This window comes from Thermobia domestica, chromosome 16 (assembly GCF_964235325.1).
Source record: "Thermobia domestica chromosome 16, izTheDome1.hap1.1, whole genome shotgun sequence".
NCBI classification, from domain to species: domain Eukaryota; kingdom Metazoa; phylum Arthropoda; class Insecta; order Zygentoma; family Lepismatidae; genus Thermobia; species Thermobia domestica.
In genome coordinates, this window is record NC_137469.1 from 34,955,617 (window position 1) to 34,980,167 (window position 24,551).

Here is a 24,551-nt window from a genome sequence, read left to right on the forward strand (position 1 = left end):
TCTGTTTTCTTATGTCGTCAAAATTTTTAAGTAACCAAGATTTTTTTTTTTTTTTTTTTTTTTTAAGAAACAAGACGAGCGGGAGGCATGAGTACACTGTTGATAGCTAGATCTTCCTTAGTTTTATTTTCTTACGGGACAAGATTTGAATTCCGCCTTTCGTGCCAAAGAACGCAAGTGATAAGCGACAGATGAGGAGTTGTGCTTTTTTTTTTTTATTCAAAGAAGTTAATTAGCATGCGCAGGTGGAACAAGGTAACAGTGTGCTGAAGTGAAGCGGTTGTGTAAAAATAAGAAACAACAATTAAATTATAGAAGTAGACTAAGAAAAGTTACCGTAACAACAAGGATTCTTTTATATTCATTTCCGCTAGTTTACTCCTCCACTGAAAGAAAGTATCTTCTCCGATGTACTCAAATCATCCAGAACAAGCGTCGAGATAAATCTTCAGTCGCAATTTCCTCTGCTCTGATGTAATCTTAATGGTTGAGACCTTTAATCTTGATCAACATTCGCCTTAATTATAACATATTTCAGTGGTAGGTTTTTGGAGTACCTTTGGAGTTGTAGGTTTTAGAACATAAAATAAAACGAGTTCTTGGTGTTTTGTGCTAGTTATACAGTCATCCAGTGGCGTCAGCTTCAGCAGTCCCTTTTACTTCCGTAGGAAAACTAATATTTCTTCAAACTATGTGGAAGCCCACCCTCTAATTAACAGCAAAAGGATTTTTTTTTTCAAAGCATATAATGTGAGAATTTAATTTCTAGCTATCAATTAGCCTATTGTCAGAATTTGTAATTTTAATTTGATTTACAATAGATGGCTGATTATTTTGTTAATATACTATTCTCGATCAAATATAATGTGATAAGAGATTTTATTGCATTTATAATTTAAATGGGGGAAAGTAATGATAAGGGAAAGACTACTCAATATTGTTAACTGATTTAATAGAACACATATTAAACACTAACGAAAATTATTCCAAAAGCATTAAGCTACTTTGCCAAACAAGTACTGCTGGAAGTGCGTAAATTTGTATATATTGGAAAGGATAATCAACAGTGGTTTAGTTTGTGTAGCAGTGATTGTTTTTCGTAAGTGCAACTTTAGTTACCGTCTTTTCAATGTTATTATACTCCTCCTCCTCCTCCTCCTCCTCCTCCTACTACTACTACTACTACTCCTCTAGCCGAAGTTCTCGTTTCTTTCTGCTCTTTTATGTTAATTCCTGATTACATTACTGCACTCATGTGCACGTCTACATAATGTTATTTTTATCGAAGTAAGCTTTATTTTGAGGTCAATACAGTATGTGCTTTCTGTTTAAAAACTTCGGAGCTATTCCTTATTAGCAACTAATCTGACCACTCTGTTAGCGAGATATAGAACCGTGGTGGCTTAGTGGTAGAGCGCTCACTTCTGGTGCGTGGGATCCTAGCTCGCTCCAAATGGGCTTTGTGGCGAGCAATTACCGAATACGTAGGTTTGCTTGGAATTCTTTCGTTTCCTCCCATTCTTTTCATTTCGCCATTTCATTCATTAACATCACCGTCTCCCTTACTCTTGGACATAAACGTGGGACGTTAAAGAAAAGAAAAAAGACAAAGAAAAACGCACCAGCGTCTCCTTAATTTAAGGTACAACGTATACTGTATACTTTAATTCATGCAAGGAAATTTATTCGATTAATGTCGCGCTAAGTTCTTTTTTGACTGATTAAAAAGAATCATTTTTTAAAAATATATCATTTGGATTGTACATTATTTTTGCAAATATGTGCAGCACATGAATGTATATGATTCGGATGCTGATAGGGTTACGATCTAAAACATAGATTGGAAAATATATAACTTTCGCCAAATAATGAAAATATAAAATATGATATACTTGTGAGGAACTGTTTTGTGGGAAACAAATCTATAGAGAAAGAATTTTTAGTTTAGGATCCTAGGTTAGGATAAGATCTAAATAACAACAAAGTACAGTATTTCAGTCCTCAGCCCGAAACGTACACAAAACCAAGTAAAAGAAGGAAAGAACGAAAAAAAAAATCAGTCTGATACACATCGACTGGCCTCGAAGATAAGTCAGTGCTCTTATTTATTGTAGTTTAACACCACCCACTGTTGTGGTGTGACTAAGAGATAAAAGGCATTCCACCACACAAGAAAAATTCCTAGCGCTCTTCTTCGTTTAGAAAGGACAGTGTTTGCGTTTCCGTTGTCTGTTAAGTCACATCTACTAAAGTATCTGTCTATCGAGGTCTTTCAGCACTCTGACATCAATGCATCGGTATCTTCCTTTGAATGTTCTGTTCACCCGTACACAATTGTACTTTATACTTACTTTATCTGTGTGGTGAATTTTCGTAAGAAAATATACACAACAAACGTCCACTGTCTGGAAACGAAGGAATTTGGGGGATTCCTGAAAAACCTGAATTGCAAAGCATTGCATGGGATTTGCTTCACACTAACGTAAAAGGCGAAATGCTTGGTTATTCCAAAGAGTAGAAGATATTGTAGAGACACGTGATGTATTCAATTATAACTTCAGGTACTTTCTGTCACCATTTCAGTTGATCATATCTTCTAAATGAATGGATTTTTTTTTGCAATGTAATTGTCCCTCTGTTAAAATACATTGCTTTGTCATCAGACTGTTTAATTGTTAACTATCTTCAGTGCTCAATTGAGGAGTATAGAAGCAAAACCTGCTAAACGCATTTTTCAATTTTGTCAGGAGACGAAACAAAAGTAACTCCCTTATGTTTTAGAATTCTTGAACAATTGTTTTTCTTTAGTGGTAGATTTCACTCATCTGCATTAAGAGTGACCACTAAACAAAGCAAAACAGAAAAAAAAAAGTCACTTTCGTTTCGTCTCCTGGCAAAATTGAAAAATGGATTTAGCAAGTTTTTCTTCTATATCCCTAAATTGTAATTATCTTCATTCTCATTTTTTAAATTTGCTTTTATAACTCTAGCATAGAGTCCATTTAAGTTTTATTACATGATAATTTATGATTTTTTATGTATTTATTTTTTAATAGGAGCAGACTGGTGTAGTGCTGAAGAGAACTGGAGTCAGCGTTCTGCTTACCTCCATCAGCAATATGTGTGCATTTTTTGCAGCAGCTATTATCCCGATTCCAGCTCTGCGTGTGTTCTCACTACAGGTACGAAACTCTTCTTTCATTATTCTTTCTTTCTACAGTCCGCAGCAAAAAACCTGCAACATGAGCACGTAAGTTTGTTGTGAAACGACGAAGTCTTTTGCTCCAAAATAAGTGTGCAGGGGAGGACGTCCAGTTTTTTCCTGCCGGGATTCGTGCCACTTAGACATTATGTTGATTCCCTGGGCTATTAGGCGTAGTTTCACGATAAACTTACATGCTCATGTTGCAGGTTATTTGTTGCGGACTGTACATTTAATACAGAAGATAAAATAATCCATAAATTATATGAAAAATAGTACTAACCACTCCTCCCTATGATGTTTTTTTTTGTTGAGTAATAGTTCCAATGTACAAAAAGATCACAGAATGTAGTGGTGCCTGTAGTTCCTTTATTTTGATATACAGGGTGAGCCACAATTCACTTTACAAAAATACGTTTAAATTAGGTCATAAACGACACCATAACACAGTATTTACGTCAATCAGTTACTACTACTACTATGGTCAATTGAGAACTGAATAACTGCTCGTCAAGCAACTTAAGAGCTCATGCTGTGGAATGCCCTATTGGCATGCGAAGATTATATACTGTACATATATATATGTACAGTTTTATATATCGTACTAATAGTTGAGTTTTTTCCTTTAAATATTCATTTCTTTTAGTCCTAATGTTTCAAAAACAAGTATGATTTAATTATCAGAGCTATTCAGACTAATTTGTATCTTTAAAATACCTATTTCAGTAGTTTTTCCAAAGATTTACTCTTTTCAAAGTACTGAGTCTTAATTCTTGACTATTTTATAAGAAATACACGCATACCAAGTGAAATTAAATTTTTGTGTTTGCTGCTGACACTAAGGAGCCAGACAGTACTATAAATTTAATTGAAATAAATTTGAATTATTCTTTGTTGGATAGTATTGATCCAAATAATAGGCTCCGTGTTCACGTCAACTGTAAGAATGTTTCTGTAATTCCAGGCTGCCGTTTTGGTGCTGTTCAATCTGGCAAGTATGCTTCTAGTGTTCCCAGCTATCGTGAGTTTGGATTTACGTAGACGGTCAGCGGGTCGAGTTGATATCCTCTGCTGCATTCCAGGGAAACGGGTTACAGAACACCAATCATCACATCCACATCCGGTGGCCAAGAAGTTGGGTCAAGTTGTTCCAGCTATTGAACTTCCCAAGAAACAGACCATCACAAAAGCTTTGCCACCAGATCGCCAGCAGACTGTTACAGTGTTAGCGCCAGCGCAGGTGTGTATAACTATTTAGAAGCTCAGATCAAAAGTTCAGAATATATCTTTTGATATGGTAATACGAATCTTCTTTCTTTGCACTACAGTACAAATTTAAAACCCGATCATGTTCGTATGTATCATTCATCCTTAATACACACTATCAATACTAAATAACAGCTGTTAACATATGCATAAATTTCCTCCGGTGTGTAAATAAAACTTTTTATTAATTTATTTGAGAAGTATGAAATTTCTGGCATGATATAATTTGATCTGTATGTAAAATTTATTAGGACTTTTCTGTTGTAAATTTTCCTATTTTGATATAACATTCATTACGCAGTAGTTTTTTTTTTTTTTTTTTTTTTTTTTTTTTTTTTTTTTTATTAGTGCATAGTCAAAGAGACTTGATACAACTTTTTGGCTGTTTTTAGTTTGCAATATTTCATTGACAACACTAGAATCTTTCGGTTGGTGTTATGGGCTTATATGTAGTTGCAATGATCAGTGTGCCTTAATTTATATTTTCTAACATTTGGTCGGTATTAAGAGCTTATGTGGACACATTTTGAAGTTTCCTTTGGCTCTCCTGAATTTTTTAAAGTTCTTTTGATCATTCACCAAATATTAAGAACCAGAACCCAAAATGTTATCTTTTATATTACATTTGTGACGTATCATATTTTGACAAATTTGATTTTGCTACCCTTTTATCTGTTATATATACTGCGGGTCATCTTCCCATTCTAGTGTTTTATTTTATATTTATATATATATATATATTTTTTTTTCTCGAAATTATTCTTTGACTGTCTTTTCTGAATTTCAACAATGAGATTTTCTCTCTCGAAACTTCTTCTTCTTAACTGTGTATGTGTTCTGTTGATAATAATGTTATTTTGGATAGAAGAACACAATAAAATCTAGCCACTGAATGGTAGGGACTGTAATCCTGATCTTCAGTGTTTCAATGTCCTGGTGCTTTATTTCTGCTAGAAAAATTGGTCGTATCGCTGATAGTTAAATTGGGACAGATTGTCTATGTTGGTACTTAGTGCAAGTGGCTTGGAAAAATATACCTAGTAGGAGTATGTTTTCTTTTAATTGGATGTATTTTCCTGTAGGAATGTTGGGTCCCAGCTGCTGTGGCGGGCTCAGTGGAGTCTTTAGGAGCGGCCTCCACACGTGACCTCCTACAGGATCCGGAGAGAGGAAGAAGTATTGCAGCTTTACGTGCAGCTTGTGTACAGAGTCAACAAGGGTGTTGTGCGTGGTCGTTGACTCGGCTTGCTGCGTATCATTATGCACCATTTGTTACTAAGAAGCCTTTCAAGGTAAGCTTATAATATTTTAGGGTTAGTAACTACAATTATGTGATCTCTATTACTGTTATTGTATTGATCCATTACCGACGGTTAGGTCTGATGTGGTGACCACATGTCACCAACTAAATGTTTGTGCAGGCCGTAACTTCTTAGGCGTAATGTTAGACAACTTTATATACGGAGTGTTCACGAAATTACTGTGCACGAGTTTGATGCTCCAAGCGGCCTCAAGTTTCTAACTTACTTACAATATACATCAGTCAAAGATACCTTGTAAGTTTGGAAAGGCAGTTGAAAGTTAATAAGCAGATATGAAGGTACTAAGTATTAAATTATTAGATATTAGTTGGAAATAACGTAACGTCAAACGTGTGTTCAGTGAAAAGCACGCCAAAACATCTCACATGAGCCCTTCGTATTAAAAATTTTGGACCTGAATTCAAGATGGACCGTCAAGATTGCAACCATGATAATATTGTACACTAATAGATGCAATTCTACTTCATTATTCTCGTCCAAGGTATGTTGTCATCAGAAGTGTCATTTAGGGAGGGCAGTGGAACAATCCCCCCTCCCCACCTGAGCTTCGGAGATCCTTACTTTTTAATCAATTGTATACTAATATAGTAATAAAAACAGTAATTAAAACGTGAAATTCTCATGACAGTCTAGCATCCTGCCTCCTCCCCTTCCCCTTCCCCCCGCTGACAAAATCTGGAATGAAACTACTGAGTGTCACTCCATCTACTTGTTGTAAACTTACAACGTACCTTTGCCTTCCATTGTAAACGCATAAGACATTTTTTTTTTTCGGGGACGGACGCGGTTGCATTTAACAAAAGTTGAATGAAAATTTTACCGTTAAAGAGTATTAAGGATGCATCTATTTCAAAATCTTCTATTTGTCATGGCTACACGGGTCAATATTACCAGCCGAAATTATGGTCACAGAACCATGTGTATCAAAATAGGGAAAGAGAGGGGTGGCGATATTTGTCGACATCTTTGCGCATAGTAGTAATAGAAATTTATAAACATTTGAAAAATAGGGTAATCCATTCGTCTAGTCTCCACCATAGAAAGCCTCTATTGCAACCTAGGATCGGACACTAAAATAAATAAATAAATGTAATATTTTTATCAGCAAAGTGAAAAATATCTATTAATAATGGTCTTCAGTTAATTCCCTCGTCTTGTCTTGAAATAAGATATTTATGAAGAAAAATTGGAGCATAATTTAGAACTTAAAATATACTCTAAAATATTGACAAGAAAATACTTTTTGTAATTTAATCCACTAAAAGGATACTTAATTCACTGAACAATACTATCTATGAGTTATATATGGTCTAAGTTTGAGTTGAATTCATTTTTTTTTAATGAAAAAGAAAAAAAATACCTATTTCAATATTTCTGTGATGCTATTGAAAGGAAAATAACTAGCTATTTATGTCTTTCAATATGTGAACAGTGTCTTAAGAAGGCCATACTGGTGTATCAATCATAAAATTATTTTCTGTAAGCATATACTTCAATATATATGTTAAGATATTTATTTGGCAGCTAAAAATCCTCTGTTCATGACTAGAATTTACCCAACTATTATTCTTTTTTTCTTTTTTTTTTTTCAGGTGGTGACAATAGTGCTGTTCCTAGTATTGTTAGCAGCTAGTGTGTGGGGTGTGACAAAAGTGAGGGATGGGTTGGACCTTACGGACATTGTTCCGCAGAACACTAATGAATATGCATTTTTAAACGCTCAGGGCAAATATTTTGGATTTTACAATATGTACGCAGTGACGCAAGGAAACTTTGAATATCCAACGAATCAGAAACTGTTGTATGAATATCATGAAGCATTTATGCGAGTGCCTAACATTATAAAAAATGATGACGGAGGGTTGCCGGAGTTCTGGCTTAGTATGTTTAGAGACTGGTTAATAGGTAAGTATTAGTTAACTTTCTATTAAAATTCGATATTTTAAAAATCTCTTAAAGGTTAATTTCCGCATTTAAGGTTGGTTTAAAGGGACAGGATTTTTCAATAGATGGCACTACTGACTTCGTATCTCTCCCATGTATTTTTTTATCTTTCACGAAAATTCACGATTCCTCTTATACATTTCAACCTACAAACTTCAAATTTTTAGAAAAGGAACTTCATAATCTATCGAAGGCAATAATCCCTGCCGATTTTTTTTTATTTTGAATTTTCTTCATTGTTGAAATTGCTTGATTGTTGAAATGGATATTCAAACCTTTGACAATGGAACTGTTTCAACAATGAAGAAAATTCTAAATAAAAAATCGGCACGGATTGTTCTCTTTAATAGGTTATGAAGTTCCTTCTCTAAAAATTTGAAGGCTCTGTGTTGAAATTTATAAAAGAAATTGTAAATTTTCGTGAAAGGTAAAAAATACATGGGAGATATACGAAGACTGTAGTGACATCTATTGGCAAAACTTGTCCCTTTACACTAACTTTAATAGTAAGAAGGAAAGGAAGCAAAATACTCCTTTAAATGAAATGAAACTAATGTAAACTCCCCGGTGCCACAACCCTCGAGTGAGTGTGGTGATCAAATGGTACATATTCAATAATGATGATGTATAGGCTTCTAGGCGCCATTGATTTTATCTTTCTAGAAAGATGTTCAGTGAGGTAACTGCTCCGTTACCTGACGATATTTGGTCAACTTCTGGACTTGAATTGGAACCAGAATTTGATATGATTTGAATTTTAGTTTATAGTGTCCCTTTTAACAGCGAGGCCATATGAGACGTGGACCTACAGCTTAACGTGGAATTCGAACAATATGAGCTCCCGCCGGGAATCAAACTTGGATCTCCCACGCTAAAGGCCCGCATACTAACCGCATAGCTGCAACCAGAAAAATAGCGGGATGGTTGTTGCTGAGTGATCAAATATGAAAAACTTTACTATACTCATTATGAAAACAAAGTAAACTGGATGTTTCAAAGTCAGATTGAAAAGAACATCCACATCCAGGCATATTTGAACAAAATCAACACCGAGAATATGCCGTGCCCTAACCGTGAAATGAAACATATTTCACGAGTACCAAAGCATATGTGTGCCTCTGAATTCAAGTACAGTATTACCTTATCCTGTAACACCAAATGTGTGATATGGGCAGTTTGATGACTCTGTGGGGCTCTTGCATTATGATATCATTGAAATGGACAGTTAAACATTTTAGCAATGTAGCAAGTAATTGACGGTTCCTATAGAAATGTAATGAATCCAATGTCTTACCATATCAATTACTCTTCAGTAGTAGAGTTATGTTACAATAGGTAGAGATTCTGGTAATAATTTAAATCGGATTTGCTTTAGTTTGTATTATTAGTTTCCCCCTATTTTATTTAAATTATGATACCTTTGAGTCACCGATTTTTACTTATTTGAATTTATTACCAGTTTCAATGTGGTTAAAAAGTGGACACTTCGAAATCTTAATTTTTCACTCATTTTGCACTACGGATACTGGAATCCAACAAATGGAACTAGTATGACATTCCTCCCAAACTAAGGATGTCATCAATTCTGGATCCAAGGAATTGAGTCTTGAAAATTTTCCTCATCTCGTACCGTGTCATTAAACGAATTTAAGGATAAAATTGATGCTCCTGGTTTTCTGGCTTTTCTGTGTAGAAATCAAAATTATTCAAACACGAATGCCACATGGGCGAAGTTAGGAATTGTCTGCTGGGGGAGGGGGCACGAGTGTGGAGCTAATATGAATAACTAATTCTTGACCATTTTCTTACTATGGCATTTTTATTATTTTTTTTGTCAAAAAGTTGGAAGGGGGCAATGTCTCCCCATGCCCCCCATAGCTCCGCCCATGTAATACCAGCGTTTCTAAGTAATTTAGAAATTAACTGAGATTTCTTAATGCATGTTAAAATAACAAGTTTACTGTACTTTTAGACAATAACTAGATTAGATTTTTACTGATTAACACATAAAAATTAATGAATACTAGCATTTTTATTGTAATTTTTAGTGTTACGAATATCTTCATTTTCAATTCTTTTAATTGTTAAACGGCGTGTCTGTAATTGCTGCTCCATGACCAAGTGTGCGTTAATTTTATTATTCAAAACATATTCAGTTGTGCATACATATTGTGGAAGTTCCATATCGTGTAAACTTCCTCATTCTGCGATTGTTTGTATAGTTTTCACACTGAGTTTTCCTGAAAACTGTTTTTGCACATCTGCATATGATATTGCTGCGAGTTTATCGACCAGCTTACGATCTTAATTTATAAAATTAAAACAGATTGCTACCCATATATACAGTTTGAATATTTTCCTCTCTTTCCCGTTCTTTTCAAACATTATTATTATTTTTAATAGATATATAAGAGATTTCTGCGAATATAATATAAGAATATAACTCTATATTGCTGAATGGAGAAAACAACCGATTTTTAACACACTAGTCCCTCTGTAGGTGCGAACTCAGTGATACACTAAGAGTGAATAAATGTACAACTGAGCGAATTAATACCGACTTCAAGAGTGAGGGTCGAGTTGCGGTCCAGTCGTGCATTTTCTCACTCTTTGTGTATCAAAGAATGCAACTCATTTGTATCGTGTAAAAGGCGATATTGTTTTTATATTCATATTCAAGAATTAGATGATTTTATTAAGTCAATTTATTCTTAAAACTGTTCGTGAAATGTAGCGTAAAGTTTCTCGATTATTTATTACTTTTAGATAGATGACTAATTACCTTTGTTTTATTCCTTTATAGGGCTTCAGAAGGCCTTTGACCGTGACTGGAATGCTGGATGCATCACTCAGGAACGGTGGTTCCCAAATGCTTCCGACGAGGGTATCCTTGCGTACAAACTGTTAGTGCAGACGGGTCATGTGGATAACCCTATAGACAAATCTTTAATGACTCAAGTGCGTCTTGTGGACAACAATGGCATAATTAATCCCAAAGCATTTTACAACTATTTAAGTGCGTGGGCGTCCAATGATGCTTTGGCGTACAGTGCGTCGCAGGCGAATTTACGACCCGAGCCTCGAACTTGGTACCATGTAGCGCAAGAAGTGGAACTTAAAATTCCAAAGTCACAGCCGATCGTGTATGCGCAGCTGCCTTTTTATTTAAATCAATTAGGTGATACGGAGCGAATAACTAAGCTGATTCGTGATGTACGTGAAGTGTGTTCAAAGTTCGAAGAGCGTGGACTTCCAAATTTTCCTTCCGGAATTCCGTTCCTATTTTGGGAACAGTACATTGGACTCCGGAACTCTTTAGCGTTAGCCTTGGTTTGTGTGTTGGCTGCAGTGTTTATAGCTGTGTCCGTAGTGCTGCTCAATGTATGGGCCGCGTCGTTGGTGGTCCTTATTCTTGCCATGATGGTTCTCGAACTGTTTGGAGTGATGGGTGTGCTAGGGATCAAGTTGAGTGCTGTACCAGCTGTGCTGTTAATTGTAGCTGTTGGCATCGGAGTCGAGTTCACCGTGCACATCTGTTTGGTGAGTATTTGGATTTTGTTTACTTGTATTTAATTTTGTTTTGTTCTTAATGTATGTTCGAACTTAAGTACAGAAATGAAGCAACTAAGAAGAGTTACAATGGCATTACACTTTGAAAGTTTCTTTTTTTCTTTTTTCATCAATTTTACTTTAATCAAACTGAACAAACGTAATCATCAATTTATGATCTAGGAACATTTTGAAGTATTAATTTTTTCCTAGAATTTTATATTTGAGTGGTTCGGGGAAACAATGGTATGTCACATTTTGTAACTTCCGAGTAAACTGGGAAAGAAGGTTCAACATTCCCATGCAATTCAATGCAATGACACATACCAAATAATCTTCTCCAGCCATCTGCAGGCACATTTCGGAAGTTAAACCACCTACATACTGTTCTGTGGTTCAATCCCAACCCATTCCACCTAATAGCTCAATTTCACCGGAAGTGGTGCTTACCATTATGTTCACCCGAGCCACTCATGTATTTGTGACTCTCGTAATGTTGACTCAGAAGGATGTCGGATTCTTCTACATATTTCTTGTCTTAGTATTAAATAAAGTCTTTAACTAGGGCGACTAAGGAAAGATATCAACGAAAAAAATTAAATCAAGATAGCTAATGATCAGAATATAGTTCGGAGTCTTTCGTGTACAAACCAAGGCTTTTGTTGTTTATCTACTTCATAAATTACTACTTCATTTTAATTAGACAATCTATTTTATGTGATAAAGTATTAGTTTAATGTAAGCGTAAAGACTCGATTATCACCAATAGATTGCAGCATGTGCCCCCTGTCTTTCCAACGTATTTTTGTAGAGAGAGAGACCATATTTAAAATAATTCAATCAAATCCAAGGCATGACCATTCAAACTTTGAATAAACAATCAGACAATAATTCGTGCAATTTTTTGATATTTTGTTTCTTTTATTGTTGAGAGAGCCATTATTGGGAGCATATTTCTGATGAGTAAAATTAAGTGCTTTCAACAATGACTAGATAACTGCACGACTTGTTATCTAGTGATTTATTTAATATGTCTTTGGATAAAGTTTGAAGGTTCATCTATTGACTTTGTCGGAATTATTTGAATATTGTTACATCCTTCAAAATAGATTGGAAAAATTATGTGGCATGTGCTGCCATCTGTTGGTGAAAGTCGAGTCTTTACACTTACCTTAATCAAAAATTTAACAGTAAAGGCCGATACAGGGATATAATGGGGCGTATACCAGTTTAATATTTTTTACAGTGCAGCGAATACCTTAAATTTACAAAAGAACGAGCTTATACTCACTAAAAATTCTAACATTGTATCCCTAGCCAATACATTAAATCTTACAATGATTCTGAAAATTAGCTGTGTTACTAATTCTGTTGTTACTCTTAATATTTCGGAAACTACGCTATTGGCATCGACCGAGTGGGCTGGTAAATGTTGAACGAAGATGAATGTAATAGGATCAGATCAAGAAGAAAAAAAAAACAAGAGAATACTGAACGTAGTTACACTTACAAGTTTCGACAGTTTCTTTTTTCAAAACTTTTCAAAGTATAAAGAGTTCTTGTGCCTATTTGAGATCCGCAGTCAGTTACATTTAAATTTATAAGAATGGCCTTGAATTTAGCGCATATGAAGTAATATTTATTTATAGTTAGGAATTAGCTTCTAGTGATACAACTCCTTGGGTGCAAAGAGTTGTTAGTTCTCACTCGATACCAGTATTACGTACGGAAATCAAGCAAAATCAATCAATAAATGGCTTCAAGACTGTAATTTATTAATTTATTGAACAAAATCCCAACTACAACTTTTATACTGGAATATAACATTATCAGTTACGAGTACATTATAGGAGCCTCCTATTTATGCAACGGAAAATTTATGAAATGTAATACAAAATGTGCTGAGAAACCTGTGTAACATAGTTTCTTGAACCTCAGCTAGTTGAATATGGAGAAGGATGCTTAAAAGTTTGTGGGTCTCTAGGTTTCGGCGCCTATGCTGTACAGAAAAAAAGGTCTCATGTAAATGAAAGAAATTATTTCCAAAACTATATATTTACTAAGGAAATTGATATATTTTGGAACATGAGACATGAAATAGTTTGAAGTATTGTAGGGAGACAGTATTTGAAAATGTACTAAATGAGATATGCTAGAGGTAAAAACTTTCAATCAATAAAATTACTTCTAGGCTTTTTAAGAAATAGCTGTTTTAATTGGAGAGTTGTCATTGGTGTTAAGGTTGTAATGTGATACAATAAAGTTAGTGATCTTTTCATAATATAGCTAATACTCTGTTCGTAAGTATAATTAGATTTTCCTGCTCTTTTCATATTAGTGTAAAATCAGTTGTTTTTATGTAGTATCAACATGCAATTGTTAGCGAATACTAGTCGCTAATTACCGAATCTCCGTGAATCACTCAAAATTACCTGTCAGAAAAGATCAATGTCTTACATTTTATTAAAACGTATACCTCTTCACGTTTCAGTTTTGTTAAAACCAAAATTGAGATTGAAATGAAATGAAATCTTTAAGATTTACGTCCCACGGTTATACCGGTTAGGCTAAAGGAGACGGTGATGATGAGAAATGAATGAAATAGTGGAATGAAGAAAGTGGGTGGAAACGGGAGAACCCTGAGAAAACTCACGAGCACGGTGTTTCTCCACCACAAAGTCCACACGGCGCGAGGTGGGAACGAACCAGGGACCCCAAGCACCGGAGGTGAACGCTCTATCACTGAGCCACCGCGCCCCTAAAAATTGAGGTTGAGAGCATCAATAACCCAAGCAGGTGACGATGGTTCAATAGTGAAGCGTATACCTCTAAGCAGAGGTTTCGTGGGTCCTATCGCAAGCTGTGTGAGTTTATTGTGAACAACATTGTGTCAATTAATTCTCATATTTCTCCCCACTCACTTTATTTCGTCCAGTTATAAAAATGAAATGAAATGAAATGAAATATTTCAGTTTATCGTCTCACAATTATGCTCTTTAGGCTAGGGAAAACGGGAGATTAAGGAAGTGAATAATGATGGAACAATATGTGTAATAAGAATATAGTAGGAAACAGGAATACCCCAAGAAAACCCACGGACACGATGTTGTCTACTTTAAACTTACTTGCTCTAGCATCGAACCATGGACTCCACGAGCTAGAGGTAAACGCTCTACCACTGAGCCACCATGCTCCCACAGTACAGATTCAGAACAGGGCTGCCAATACAGAATTTCCCAGCATATTTTGTGTTATTGAATTACATCGACCAGTGTTCGAAATGAAAAAAAAAAAAAAGCAGAGAGGTTATGTTTTATTACTATTTTGACTCGACATACCGGCTATCTAAATGTTGAAATACAGTGTGGGTATGTTGGCAAAGAAGTTGCATTTCTATTTACATAGAGACTGAAAAATCATTGGAGAGCTTGTCTTTAGTTACGGGGGAAAGACTTGGAGAGACTTTGATTCTCCGCCAAGAACTTTCTGAAATAAATAAAATAAATAAATAAAATAAATAAATAAAATATATAAATAAGTAAAATAAATAAATAAAAGAAATAAATAAAATAAAAAATATTCTCTTATGTTGTATTATAAAGAATTTACACGAAAATGCTAAAAAACCGAGTATTTATATTAACGCCTTTTTGCGGAAAAATTCCAGGACCCCCACTCGACTGAGGTGTACTCCAAACCCCTGGAAGATCCGTCCCCCACATCAGACAACCCGAAAATCCGCCCATGCTCAAGATATGACATTTATATGCATTAAGACAAGATGACACACGCACATATAAAAAAGAAACAATTCACACAATATGACACATCAAAATATAAACTAGATGAACTTCTTTGAAGACACCTCATTAGAAAACAAAAGGTAGGAAAAGATAACAAAAATGCCAGTGTTGTTAACATAGAAATTATTTCTACATAAGAAATAAAATATTTTCATATGCACAGCTATTCGTCAATTATTGCGTATAAAAATGGATTTATTAAAAGAATTTAGCATCTATTCTCCAGTGACGGTAGGTCTTCATCACTTAAAAACTAGAGGTGGTATGTCTTCATAACTTAAAAACCAGAGGCGGTATGGCATACCACCGCATACCGTCTGACTTTGACCACTGACATCAACTCTTAGTATCTACCTGTAGAATTCGTATTCAATATGTGACATTCCCACAAATCTGGAGGTTATTGTTGGTTATTAGCAAAATTTTATCTAATCTAATAGCTAGGGGATAGTCTTATTCAGAACTCCCGTAAGTCCTTGAACTAAGAACTTCTCCCAGTTCAATCGGAGGCGAGAATTTTACCATTGAGCTACTGTTTTCTTCTTAAAATTACTTCTATTAATTGTTAAGAAGGTTAATTACACTATTATAAAATTTTAATAATTATTCATTAATTATCACTTTTATTTACACTTAATAAATAAAACCGAATGAGTTAGTAAATAAGGGTGTTAATTTCTTGATAATGGGATTACGATTAATTTTTATCTAGTGGAGTTCTGGTGGGTTTAATATTTGATCTGGTGGGAAATTTTTATGGTCCGTTGGCAATACTGCCCAAAACTGTCTTTTCCATGATTGCGTTTAGAATTCAGCTGATTTCATTCTTTGCGGATGAGCGTATTTTTCCCAGCAGACGAGAGTTCTCTGTTATTAAAAAATTTGTAGGAATTTTTTTTAAAGGCATTTATGAAAACTACAAAGCTTGCTCTCTGAAAGGATATATAGCTTGTTTTACTTACAATAATTATTCTTACACAAGGGCGCCCATCAGGGGGGAAAGGTGGGGCGCTTGCCCCCCTAGAGAAAATTGTACTTCAGAATATCGAAAATCCAATAGAATTTTTACATTAGTTACAGCAAAATTTGAAACTATTTTTGATACGTCGCTTATACTTTCCCCCCTGGAAACCACAACATGGGCGCCCTTGTTCTTACATTTGGAAATCTTGTAAGTTAATCACAATGGGAGTCATGGATGCCGAACCCATTGTTCATCCAGGATGTGTAACGGAAAAGAATGAAGTGGACACGATGTTAAAATGTGATCGACTAAGGCAAACCATTAGAATTAGGATTAGAATTAGATTTCTTTCCTTTAGGCATTTATGACATTTTAGTCTGACACATATGAGGGTTTATGTTCCTTGGCGACCACACTACCAGCACCAGGGGAAGTAGGGAAGAGAGAGGAAAGGGAAAGAAAGGAAACGACCTGAGATCTTCATGTTAGACACCATTCCGGCACTTTTTGTGTGTGAGAGAGAGAAAAACCCAGGAAAAACCTCATTCAAGATAGCTGGCCTGAAAAGTGTCGAGGGTCCGAAAAACCTTTCTGACCGAGTGTCCGCACGGTGAATCGAACCCGGCGGTAGTTAGGGGTGAACTAATTTTGAAATAAAGATAACCTTAAAAAAAATCTCTTGTTTTCGTTCGATGTTTGATTACAGAAGAGACTCCGGCGTCCTGGCAATTAGAGAAATTAATAGCTTTATTTTGTTATTAAATACAGAGAAATTAATAGCTTTATTTTTGTTATTACATAGATTTTTTTATGAGGGTGCTCTGGGCATTTTCTCAGTTGTCCGGCTACCCAATCCACTTCTGGTGGTAGGGCAGTTGCTACATCACTTGTGAAGGATATGGGATACATCCATTTGACCATTGGCTGAAACAAATCTATCAGTTTTTACTAGTGGAGAGAACTCCTCTAGCGAGTAGGTCTCTTCCGGCAATTGCAGCCCGCATTCGAGCGCTAAGGCGACCTCACATTCGTCCTACGGTGCTAGGAGATCCCGACATTGCTAGAGTGTATGCTACTGCTTGACCACAACCTGGCAGAATCCAGCTCACTTGGGAAACTAGAAAGGATCTGAAATGCCAGGTCTCGTTATTGGCAGAGGAGCCACATGCATTACCAGACCCAATGGCACATGAAAGACGCCCTTTTTGTAGGAAGACGAACCTCTTCTCCCCCGGCAGGGGAACGAACATTGAAGGGAATTTAAACAGACAGTGGAATATTTTGAGAAATTGTGTTGAAAATAGGCGGACATGTGGAGCTCGTACTGCTGTGCTTTAGTTCTCCTCTTGGTTCCAGACTAAAAGCTTTCTTATTTATAAAGTAATAGAGACAGTAACACGGTAATTTTGGCAGCCTTTGTAAACTGGCCATCCGCCATTGTAATTTGACCATGCCTTTTCTTTGTGGGTATGACATGAAATAAAATCTTTAATGTTAACGATTATTTCCTTTAGGTTAAGGGAGACGAACCATTAACGAAAGTGAATGATCATGAAATAATTGATATGAAAATGTGGAAGGAAACAGGTAAAGGGATTCTGAGAAAAAACATACGCACGACATTGTATATCACAAACTTACATGGTTCGGAATTCATCCAGGGACTCTTCCCACAAAGAAGTGAACACTCTACTACTGAACCATCACCGTGTCGAATCTTGTATAAGCCTATTGTGTGTGCCTATGTTCTTCGCCATTGTTATTCTGCAAGTGGACACCTTGCAGTCTTGGATATATACCATTATGTGTCAATTTACCGTTGTAAAGTATGATCAAGTAACATTTTATCCAGTGCAACTCAAGTACGAGATCTCCCTCCTTGGACACTTGTGTAGGTTAAGGTAAATTTTTCCTACATATCAGAAAAGGGCCAACTTAAACCGTTTTCACTGTATAGACATGCGAGAATAGGCTTAAATAGTTTCTTTAAAAAAAAGAAAAAAATAATAATTTCATGTGATGAAACATGGAACTGATTTCCAGATTCTTCAGTTAAACAGCATTTCTAAAGACGAAACTAAAATTAAATTTGATGAAAAGATTGTTTTGGATAAAATGTAGATAAAAATTAAAAGCTATTAAGATTTAAAAGAACCTATTTAGATAGAAACATAAATTTGTTTAACTGTAACCTTCCTTAAAGCATCATTTACAGTAAATGAAACCTCCATCACTTGGAGAGCGTTGTACCGGAAGTTGTTTTGAATGCGAGTGAGTCAAGAAGACAAGCGCAATCGGCATCTGTGATCATACGTCAGTCAGTCGAAGTTCCGTTGGCACTAAGACGTTTCTTGTCTTCTCATCACCACGCTTTCGTTCCACACACCCATATTCATCTTTTTTACTGTCTTTCTGTGTCGAGGTGCATATATGCGTGTTGGTCGCCCCTTTCCTCCTTCTGCTGTACTTTTGCCTATTTATAGCACGATGTTTTCCAAAGTAGCGTACATTTTGTAGATGCTATGTAGGCTGATGGTCGGCATATAGTTGGAAATTGGCATTTGAAAAAAATAAAGTTGAAAATCGGTTGGCCCAATATATTTTGAAGTGTGTGTTGGCCAACCAACAATTTGCCGTCATTCGTCCAACAAGTTGGACATCGTACTCCCAATTTCAATTTTACTTACGTAGGGAATCACGTTGGCAGATAATTTGTTTAACCAATTACGACGTAGGGCCAATGATGGCAGCTGGCTAGCTTACCATTTCCCACTGTTGGACCTACTGTCTATGCTGCTAGAGATTGCTACGAGGTGTAGAGCCAACGTTGGCAGTTGATAGCCTACCGTTCCCCACTATTGAATCTACTGTCTAATAGTGTATTTTTGTCCTCTCAACCTCTCAAGTGCATGGATCTAAAACTCACATTTTCGGTTCCAAAAATGCATCTGCATGGGAAAGCATAGTGAGCGAGGAAAAATGTTTTACGTTATTTTCATGTAAATATATTTCCCTCCCTAACTTACATTTGGCCTATTTGCCCTTTAAAGTTCCCTTTAGCAAAACTTAAGCAAAAATTTCAATCCTCTCTTCCAGTATAATATGTAGAAGACAATGCAAAATATGACCAGTTAAGTGCCATATGTAGCTCACGACCAGGGTTGTCAACCGGCCGGCTTTTCACCGGCCTAGCCGGAAATATTGCTGTTATTTTGATGAAAGCCGGTGACCGGCACAAACTTCTTACCAGCCCCTTTATGGCTGTTTTTTTTTTTTTTTTTTTTTTTTTAATTTATATCAAGTTCGAAGCAGTTTCATCTAGTTCGAAATATAGATTTAAAAAGTAACTTTCATTCTGTAAATCCAAAACTGTCACCTTTCACCATCGATCAACGATTAATATATTTTGTTCATCTGTTTAAATAATTTTAAAGAGATGAAAGGGAGTGTAATGGTGAAAATTTAAAATTTTCTTGTAAGGAATTCTATACATTTATTGAGACTGAAAAAGGAATTCTTAAAGCAAATTCCTGTAGTTGAACTATAAGTTTAAAGAATAAATTTCGTTTTCCAAATTCAAAATTGTCACGTAAAGATTAATATACTTTTGTTCATCTGTATCGATGATTTTAAAGAAGTGGCAGATACTGGTAAATATAATAAAATGATCTAATGAACTTTTGTTCACGATACTACATTTCCTTCCCATGGATGGATCCGAACAGAGATACTTCACACTTAGACCTATATCATAGGGAATTTTGAGGGGTTGCCGTTTTTTTTATTTTCCAGAGTTGGCAACCCTACTCACGACTTTAAAACTCAGCGGAAACAATAAACAAATACTCGCAGAAGTGCGTAATGAAAATCTATCACTTTTACGGGCAAAGAACAGACGTTGGAATCGAAGGTCCGTCTCAATATTTGTTGCACTACATTGTCCTTGTACATTTTTTAACCTTGAAGATTGAATATATAATATGCAAATATTCACCGGTTTTTTATGTTATATGAGGTGAATGTTGGGATTATACATTTAATACAAAGGTTCCCATTGACTTCCCTTTAAAAATTCCCATCACTCATTTTTAGTGTCTCCAGTCACTAAATAAGTAAGGGAAAAAAATGAAATCTTCAATTTAGAAAATGAAATCTGTAAATTTCACATCCCACGCTTATGCCGAGTAGGCTAAAGGAGACGGTGATGATGAGAAATGAATTAAATGGTGGAATGAATAAAGTGGGAGGAAACGGGAGAATCCCGAGAAAACTCACGTACACGGTGTTTCTCCACCATAAAGCTCACTTGGCTCGAGCTGGGATTGAACCAAGGACCCCATGCACCATGGGTGAACGCTCTACCACTGAGCCACCGCGGCCTTCATCTTCAATTTAGATTATGCCCTGAAGGGTAGTTTTATGAAAGAATTAAAATGTAAGAGGAAACGGAAGAATCCACGCACGTGTTGTCCACCACAAACTCACATGGCCTGGAATCAAATCAGGGACCCTTCGCACAGACGTGAGCGGCATATCACTGTGCTACCGTGCCACTCATAGATAAGTATGTTAACCTCACTCACTTGCTTTTGGGTTAGCGTGATGAGAGAAGGTTTTCGCATCTTTTCGGGTTGCGATTCATTTTCATTTAATAGATTTTCAGACACATGCACGAGTATGTGAGGTTATATTTACACTGGAGACCATTGGAAGTGAAATAAAACACTCAATGGGTACGGAGGGGATGAGTAAGGCAGAAGTTTAAACTCTCAAGGGGAAAAGGTGTAAACTCTCAAGTTCATGTAATTTCAGATGTTTGTGTACATATCTTAATATTTTTACGTATTTTGCTCAAAGGAGGGGTTTAAACCTCGAGATTCCCCGTGCGTACGCCACTGAAGGCATCATCCCAGCATTTAGCTGACTGAACCAAGATGAAGAAAATAGTTAGTTTCCTTTCCAGTTCCGAAGCTATATGACACATGAATCAACAGTAAACGATAGTAATCCTTGGTCCGTTCCTAGCCCATCTGAGTTTGTGATGATCAATCTAAGATAATTTTAATTCAATTTACCTTTCATTGATATGCATAAAGTTAAAGCCGTGTTCAGGGGAAGTTATGTCAACTCAGAACCTCCTGTTCCCAAATTACCAAGTTTATACTGGTATTTTAAGTCAGTTTCAAGTTAAAAACTAACTAACTAACTAACTAACTCTATGGCCTATGGAACCCGGAGGTTCAATGCCGCGTTCACAAAAGCTCTCCACTGACTTCTATCCTTAGCTAACTGCATCCAGTTTCTACTTTGTATTCCTATCTCTGCGAGATCCATCTTAATATTGTCCTCCTATCTGCGCCTAGGTCTTCCTAATGGTCGTTTTCCGATTGGTCTTCCAGTCAAGACTTCGAAAGCGTTTCTACTTTTTTCCATTCTAGTTTCAAGTTAAATGTAATAATTATTCTTCTTTTAATATTCCCCTTTCCTTTTTCTGAACACGTTATTGGATAAAGTGGGTAAAGTTTGATTCCCGGTGGGGACACTCGGTCGAAAAAGTGTAAAAGCTTTTTGAGACCAGCAATCCTGAGTGAGGTTTTCTTCATTCACACCAGGCAAATCCCGGGACGGTTTCTAATATACAGGTCCCAGGTTGCTAACTTTCTTCCCATTCCTTGAATAGCGTGATTGCCGATACCTTCATCCTTCAAACCTGACTGCTAACATGGCAATAGATGCCGAAAGGATACTTAGTGAACATCCATTCCTAATTCCTAATGGATAAAGCGAATACTCAGTCAGGCACGTAGCCAGGATTTCGTGAAGGGGGAGGTCCGTGACATGAAATACTGTGGTCATCACAAAAGGTGCTCGATCACTCTAAACTATTTTACTGTAACATATATTGGTTCGTTTAGCCAGGATTTCGTAACGGGGGGGGGGGAGTGACATGAAATTGTGAAGGCCCAGGAGCTCGATCAATCTAAACTACTTTACTATCAGCATATATTGGTTTGTTAGGACAATAAAATGAGGATATGTTGGCAAGTATTTTAATAACAAACTATGAAGAAATTTCGAGCATAATAATGATAAAAAAAAGTATTGAGAAAGATTTTGCAATATTTACGTCCTTCTCCTGTTTGTTCAAATATAACAATTTTCCTTTCGTTATGACCTCAATTATTATAAAAAGTACATACTGAATACTGTCTTGTAAACTATCTTCTAATATAAATAAAATAAAGAGTTTGTTTGTGTGTTTGTCTGTCTGTGTGCGGCCTGGGGACCAGACGAGTGGACCGAGAGTTACCAAATTTTGGTCAGGGGTACCTTGGCCCAGGCCCCAGATCAAGACGAAGCGTTTTTTTTTTCAAATTTCGAAACAGTGGGGTCTCAGGGGGGCGTTTACGGGAACCAGCTTGGGAACCAGACAAATTGACCGAGAGTTACCAAATTTTAGTCACGAATACCTTGGTCCAGGCTCCAGACCAGAGTGAAACGTTTTTGTCGAAATTCGAACCAGGGGAGTCTCAAGGGGGGCGTTTACCGAGACATGTAAAAGTAGTAGAAAATGACCGATATTTATTTATTTAACAATCGCCAGATACAGCTCAGAGGCCATTTTACATTGGATATCCAACAACATTAACAATGGAAAGGATTTGGAAGGTATCGGCCAGAGTCTGTTTAGTAGATGCCATCCCGGCATTTGCCTGGTAGGACTGAGGGAAACCCAGGAAAACCTCAGTCAGGATGGTAGGCAGCGGGATTCGAAGCCACGACCTCCCGAATGCGAAGCCAACGCTCTACCACTTGAGCTATTAGTGTCGAATCCATATTTTCGCGGTCGCTGAAATCAATGGTGACCGATGACTTGCAAGCATGCGGGCCGGGAGTCAGCGGGGGGTGGATACCGAGACATGTAAAAATAGCCCAAAATGACCGATATTAATATTAAATCCATAGTTTTCGCTGTCCCTGAGATCAATGGTGATACTCCCACAGGCGTTGACTTCCAAATACAGCCCCTGTGCGAAGCATGTGTATATTCAACTAGTTTTACAATATATACGTTCCTTTCTCTGTTGAATCAAATGCTAACAGAACTTTCTTTCAACATATTTGTTTTTTTTTTTTTTTTTTTTTTTTTTTGTTTTTATTATTCCGTCAACTACTGTCGGTTCGAAATGACAGGTTAAAGGAACAACAGAAAATTGTCCTTGAAAAAACATATTTGATACTGCAAGGATGCGATGACGAAAAGTTATGATTAAAAATGTCCACGCTGTTAGAAGCTTATGCTTTCGAAAGCTTGAAATCTCCCTGACTAGTAGCAGGAATTCTGAGAATTCCATAACTTTTCTTGAAATTTCAAATTCCCTGACTCTTCGAGAATACCCGCTTACCTCGCCACCATATTGCAAGTAATACAAATCTCCTCATAAGAAAGAGTAAGCAAAAGCTTCCTGTAGTTTCCTTTTTAATTTTTAACGCTGATCCTTCTTTTTGTCATTTCATTTTGTTTTATCCTTCCTTAATTTTTTCATTTCTGGTCTCGAAGGGGGGGGGGGGTCGGGACATCCTATAAGTCCCAAAAAAGTAATATAGTACGATTTTACTTATAATGTTTATATCAATATTACTGATATAATGTTCATTATGAATATTAATATAAAGTCCTTAAAGGGATAGCAATGTGCTTCTAATGGCATGTCCTTTGTTTGAATTAGAGGCCAATCAAAAATTGAAGCAATTAGTGATTTTATGATGTGTAGGAAGTAAATTTAACAGAAAATAGAAGTTTCTGTTCCTCACAATAAAATATTAAAATTTGTGAATGACGTGATGTGTATTCGGTCAATTTACTTACGAATTGCATTCCTGAACAGGTTCTTTCTCTGGACCATTCGAGGAAACAAACCTTTGGGCAAACGTTGTACATGTGTATCTTCTACTTTGGAACCTGTAGTACTGCTAAGAAAAGCTAGGGTTTGACAGATATTGCTGCACGAGTTGTAAACAAAACTAAGAAGAAGGTTCGGTTACCAATCACTGCAGTATTCTGTGACATTGTTTCTAGGCAACCAAGGTCACTAACTGTGCTGTTGCCGGTAATTAAATTATGAATCTTCTCTTAAATATTCGAAGTATGATGATTTTTCTTATTTGAAAAAAAAAAAAATGTTACAAATCATTTCGTCATAATACGATGTTGAAGTTAGACTTGTTAAAATAATCTAAAATTGTCGCCAGAGCTACTGTCTCTATGTTGCAATGACTTTGACAACCCCTGCAACGCAGCACGTGTTCTGTTCAATTATCAGACACCAGCTTTCCTTAACCACACAGTAATTCACAGTTTATAGCCCCACAGCTGCAACTTTCTCAGGACATCGGAGAATGAAATTAAAATAATTCTCCTAGTGTCATTTGAAGAAATTTCCAAGACTACCTTTCCAATTATATTAAGCTCCGCATAGAATGTATATTTTTCAAACATG

General features: G+C 36.2%; 1 protein-coding gene across 2 annotated transcripts in view; it reads left to right on the top strand.

Annotated features, from left to right (window-relative positions):
* Nucleotides 1-24,551, top strand: part of ptc (protein patched) — a 189,714-nt gene that overhangs the window by 145,640 nt on the left and 19,523 nt on the right. For both annotated transcript variants that reach the window (XM_081742289.1, XM_081742288.1), the window contains exons 13-17: nucleotides 3,057-3,182; nucleotides 4,167-4,442; nucleotides 5,551-5,760; nucleotides 7,383-7,695; nucleotides 10,538-11,274. In XM_081742289.1, the coding sequence (XP_081598415.1) occupies nucleotides 3,057-3,182; nucleotides 4,167-4,442; nucleotides 5,551-5,760; nucleotides 7,383-7,695; nucleotides 10,538-11,274 (1,662 nt within the window). The remainder of the gene's footprint in view (nucleotides 1-3,056; nucleotides 3,183-4,166; nucleotides 4,443-5,550; nucleotides 5,761-7,382; nucleotides 7,696-10,537; nucleotides 11,275-24,551) is intronic.